Raw genomic sequence first — 4,977 nt, 5'->3', positions numbered from 1 at the left:
TGATTGGTTCAAGTTTCCAATCTCGCCTATCATATTTTAGATTTGTCTTGTTAATTAAATGGGTTCAATTGAAAATATTTTTTCACTTGTGAGGAAAAAATTCTGCACATATACCCTTTCTTGATCTCATCCAACGGGACCAATGTGTACTAAGTTGTCTTAGGTGATATTAGGCTTATTTAACCACTTAAATGTCCCGTATAGCATTTAAGCACTTTTAAAAGCTTATGTTGTTACCATACCTTATAGACCCCCAAATATTTTTAATAAGCTACCATGTCTCCTTTTAAATATGTCTATTTAACAATAATAATTGACTTAATTTCTTATATTCTAATTTTACATAAAAATTTAGTTGGAAAAATATAATATAATTAAGTAGTTTTATCTGTTCACTTAATAGACTTTTTATATTGACAAAAGTCTGATTTGTTCAAGTAAATAAATTTTTAAAAGTCTTAGTTTAACATACTTATCAAAAAAAAATATAACTTAACGTGTTATATGTTTGATAATAGACCTTGAACAAACAACCTAACATGTTTATACTTCTGGTATAAACCACTATATATCACTTGTCAATTAGATGAAGTCTTGTTTGAGGTAGATATAACCACTATGGGTGGAAAAACTTTACCTAACAAGAGCAATTATATTAAAGAATAATAATTTATAATATCTCTATCTACTTGATTAGCACTAACATTTTGTCAAAAATTCTCTTTTTTGTCAATCCATAATATTGTCACACCCAAATTTTCTATTACACGACTTATATTTTTCAATAAAATTTATTTTAATAAGAACAACTATATTAAAGAACATAATAAATTAGAACATCTCTATCTATTTAATTATAATAAATTTTTATAAAAACTGTCTTGTAAATCCATATTTTTTCAAGAATTTAATATTATAAACTTATTAGTTTTAAAAATATAATATTTTTAGATAAGCAACACAAATTTTGATTGCATCTCTTTTTCCATTATTTGTCCCTTAAAATGAAATATTACATTAAAAATCACAAACACAAAATAGCCAAAAGCTACAAAACTCAAACATTAAAAATCAATAGTCCTAAAAATTATACAAAATGAAGAGATTAAGTTATAATTAATCGTTATTAAATGTAAATAATAAAGATTCAAAAAAATTAAACATACTCAAAACTAGTAGTATTATAAGTTAAGAAACACACGTAATGACGTAACCCACCCAACAACTATTACGTGGCTTTCCACAAAAGCATAATACCGCGTACCGCCACTACACTCCCCTGTCGGACACCAATCACGTGCACAATAATGGCGGGGACACTGTTTTCTTAACATGTTCCATTTTTTATGTTAATGCGTCAGTTACCAACGTCAATGGCTCCTCAATCAGTCAGTAAAAATATTCTATAACCGTTCCCATAAAACTTTTTACTGTCACTGAGAAAAAATTATCTTATGAAAGTTACTCTTACACCCCTTTGGCAATGTCATCATTGCAATTATATTAGGATCGGACAGTTCGAGTGTTCATATCTTTAATTTAATGAACCATGGAAATTCTGGTATTAATTAAAGGCGATCATCCTATAAAATCCAAAAAATAAACCCGAAAAATAATTTAAAACGGATAGAGAACTGTACCTTAATATAATTATAAACCTCTTAACTCTTTGACTTCTTTTGGCTCTAGGAAATAGAAAAGAAAGAGAATGAGAAAAGAGAAATTGAATATAAAAGTTAGTTCTCTTTTTTGATTGAGGAGAGAATAAAAATTAAGTAGAGTCTATTAAATTTTTTTCTTCTCACATGTGAAGAGAAAGTGGGAAAGGAAGAGTGAGGGTGCTTGAACAAAGATCATCTCTTTCAACAAATTATTGTCTTCGTTTTGTAAGCTAATCATATTTCAGGAAATAATATAAAAAAATATTTTCTGTTTTTATGTTTTTTCTTTTTACTTAGGTGTCACTTTTTAATTAGATTAGTATATAAATATGACACCAAAAGTGAGATCACTCGTTTATTTTCTTTTCTATACAACCAAACAACACAAAATTTTACTCTATTTCTCATATATTTCTCTCATCTTTCTTTCTTTTCACTCTATTTCTCTCTTCTTATTTTCTTCCCTTAACCAAATGGAGCAATAGAGAAGCTATATACCACTTTGATAACATTAGCAATAAAGTATCTCCTATTGTGAGAAGATAACTTCTTTCCTTACATCAAACAAACACATGACTACTTTTAACTCATTTTTAAATTAAATAAAAAAATAAAAAATAAAATAAAACAAGTGAGCATGAGGAGATAACTTTTATCCTCACACTAGGAGATACTTTATTTCCATTAAATAAACCGATAAGGTAGCTTTTCAGTATCCATTACTAGCTACTGCTTTTCCCCTCTTCTCTCCTCTCTCATCAAGTTTCTAACTTCTAACTTCTAACTTTGCTGTGGTTGGTTTTATCTGAGTCTTCCAGAGAGAGAAATAGAAAACATGATTCGGAGAGATCTAGAAAGTGGTGTTGAAACAAAGGACAACAGAGCACTGAACAACAACAATTTGAACAATTACTCTGCTGCTCCTAACTCTTATGTTTATGATCCAGAAACCCATTGGACATCATGGCTTGTACCTTTGTTTGTGTTGGCAAATGTTGTTGTTTTCATTGTTGCTATGTACATCAATAATTGTCCCTCCAAAAATCATGGTGATTGTGTGGCTAAGTTTCTGCATAGGTTCTCCTTTCAGCCTCTGTCTGAGAATCCATTGTTTGGACCCTCTTCCTTAACGTAAGAGCTAGGAACTCAATTACTGTTTTTTACTTTGATACTATGTTTAGTTTCTTTCCTTTATTGATTTTTATGATTTTGGTATTGCTTTTATTTATGATCTCAGTCCTTAGCTTAATTAAGTGCTTCAGTGGTGTGGAATTATTGGTTCTGATTTTGTTTTATCTTATTGAGGTGCTGCAATGGAAATTTGGTTAATTTAGTGAATTGGGAGTTTCTTTTTTCTTTGTTCCCGTTCTGATCTACATGCATATCTGGCTTTGTTTTTTTAGTTCAGCGTTCTACCACTTAGAGTTTGTTGATACTAAGAAATGAATTTGAAATATTCACTTCTTTGTTAATACTTGGGGTTTCTTTTTATTGCCTTTATTTCCTTTTTAACCTATAGCCCTCATCCCTCTAATGAACATCCTTATACCCTTTAAATCAATATGATTTTAAATACTAAATTTCGTTTTTGGTATTTTCAATTGTGTAAGTTGCAGTTCTTTGCATCCTCAACTCTTCACTAGTAATACTAACTCAGTATAGATTGTTGAATACAACATAATGATTAAAAATATTTCGTTGATTGTTGAAGATTAACAAAGATGGGAGCCCTTAAGTGGGATAGTGTTGTGAATCATCATCAGGGATGGAGACTTATCACTTGCATTTGGTTACATGCTGGAATTATTCACTTGGCTGCAAATATGTTCAGTCTGGTCTTCATTGGCATTCGACTTGAACAGCAATTTGGATTTGGTATGTTTCTTTTTACAGCTTATTTAGTCATCATGTCTCTCAAGCAATTCATTTTAGTGAACTTTACACAAAATTAGTAAAATACTAAACATTAGTCTTCTGACTTTTCATTTACACAGTTGACTTGAGTTTATTTATTTGAAACCTCACTTGCCTATTTAGTTTGTGTGTTCTTCAAGTTCTGCTTTATGAATGGTTATGACAAAATGTTGGCAATTTGGCAGTAAGGATAGGAATCATTTACCTTTTGTCTGGATTTGGTGGGAGTGTGCTGTCTTCTCTATTTATTAGAAACAACATATCTGTTGGTGCTTCTGGTGCACTTTTCGGACTTCTAGGAGCAATGCTTTCTGAACTGATCACAAATTGGACTATTTATTCCAATAAGGTAAGTGTAGCTAGTCCTTGTTTCATGCTATTATGTATGGTTTTTGTTATTTAATTTGAAAATCACTTTTGATCTTCAAACTATTGTCTCTTGTTGATCAATTAGATTAGACTTACATGTGGAGTAATACCATGTTTATGTTCTATAGTAGGTTTAGCTTTCATTTATGACTCCCATTTTTTTTTGCACTGTAGGCAGCGGCTTTGCTCACACTCTTGGTTATTGTTGTCATCAACCTTGCCATCGGGATATTGCCACATATTGATAATTTTGCTCATATCGGGGGATTCCTAACAGGACTTCTTCTTGGTTTTATTTTGCTGGCCCGTCCTCAATATGGGTGGTTAGAGCAGCGGCATCTTCCTGCTGGTGTTCGGCGCAAGTCAAAGTTCAAGGCTTACCAATACACACTATGGATTGTCTCTCTTGTTCTATTGATTGCTGGGTAAGTTCCTTCCTTTCTAAAATTATCCCATACAATAGTATTGTTTTGATGAAGTTACTTTTGGTAAAGGAGAGGAAATTATGTTAATTTTCTATATGATTATTGTATAAACTAAAATTTGAATGTGTTCTTTACTTTAGAGGATTTGTAACTTCTCATGGTCTATTGTTAGGAAATTTGGCTTGAAGTACTCTCTATATAATTGCTGAATATTTTGTGATGAGTTTATAATATGTTATTGAATAATATATTTCTCTGGTTATAACAAAGTAGATGTTGTTTCTAATCACAGAATTCATGTGTTGAATGGCAGGTTAGTGATTGCTTCTGTGATGCTATTCCGAGGTGAGAATGGATATGATCACTGCCACTGGTGTCACTACCTATCGTGTGTTCCAACTTCTAAGTGGAAATGTGATGACAGTTAAACAAAAAGGCATGAGCTATTCATGTCCACATGTACAACTATAGCTGTTAGAAACTAGGTTGTTATATTAACTTTTTTCTTTGCTAAGTTTTTTCAAAAATCAGATGTTGGTTTGTCTTTGTGGATTTATGTGTATATCCATGTTTTCTTTTTATATATACGTAAAGAAATATTGAAATCA

General features: G+C 30.9%; 1 protein-coding gene across 1 annotated transcript; it reads left to right on the top strand.

Moving 5' to 3' along the window:
• On the top strand, positions 2,351–4,977 carry LOC109352207 (RHOMBOID-like protein 3). The gene is made up of 5 exons (XM_019594082.1): positions 2,351–2,792; positions 3,373–3,536; positions 3,761–3,924; positions 4,119–4,369; positions 4,683–4,977. The coding sequence occupies exons 1-5, from the start codon at positions 2,497–2,499 to the stop codon at positions 4,795–4,797; spliced, it is 990 nt and encodes a 329-aa protein (XP_019449627.1). The 5' UTR covers positions 2,351–2,496; the 3' UTR covers positions 4,798–4,977.

This window comes from Lupinus angustifolius, chromosome LG07 (assembly GCF_001865875.1).
Source record: "Lupinus angustifolius cultivar Tanjil chromosome LG07, LupAngTanjil_v1.0, whole genome shotgun sequence".
Lineage (NCBI taxonomy): Eukaryota > Viridiplantae > Streptophyta > Magnoliopsida > Fabales > Fabaceae > Lupinus > Lupinus angustifolius.
The sequence above is the reverse complement of the archived record's forward strand: the minus strand, read 5'-3'. Positions and strand labels throughout refer to the sequence as shown.

Excerpts from the sequence above, each read along its gene's own strand:
- LOC109352207 (XM_019594082.1), top strand. The coding sequence starts at position 2,497 with ATGATTCGGAGAGATCTAGAAAGTGGTGTTGAAACAAAGGACAACAGA. Across the intron at positions 2,793-3,372 it reads TTTGGACCCTCTTCCTTAAC|ATTAACAAAGATGGGAGCCC; the intron begins GTAAGAGCTAGG and ends TGATTGTTGAAG. Across the intron at positions 3,925-4,118 it reads GGACTATTTATTCCAATAAG|GCAGCGGCTTTGCTCACACT; the intron begins GTAAGTGTAGCT and ends TTTGCACTGTAG.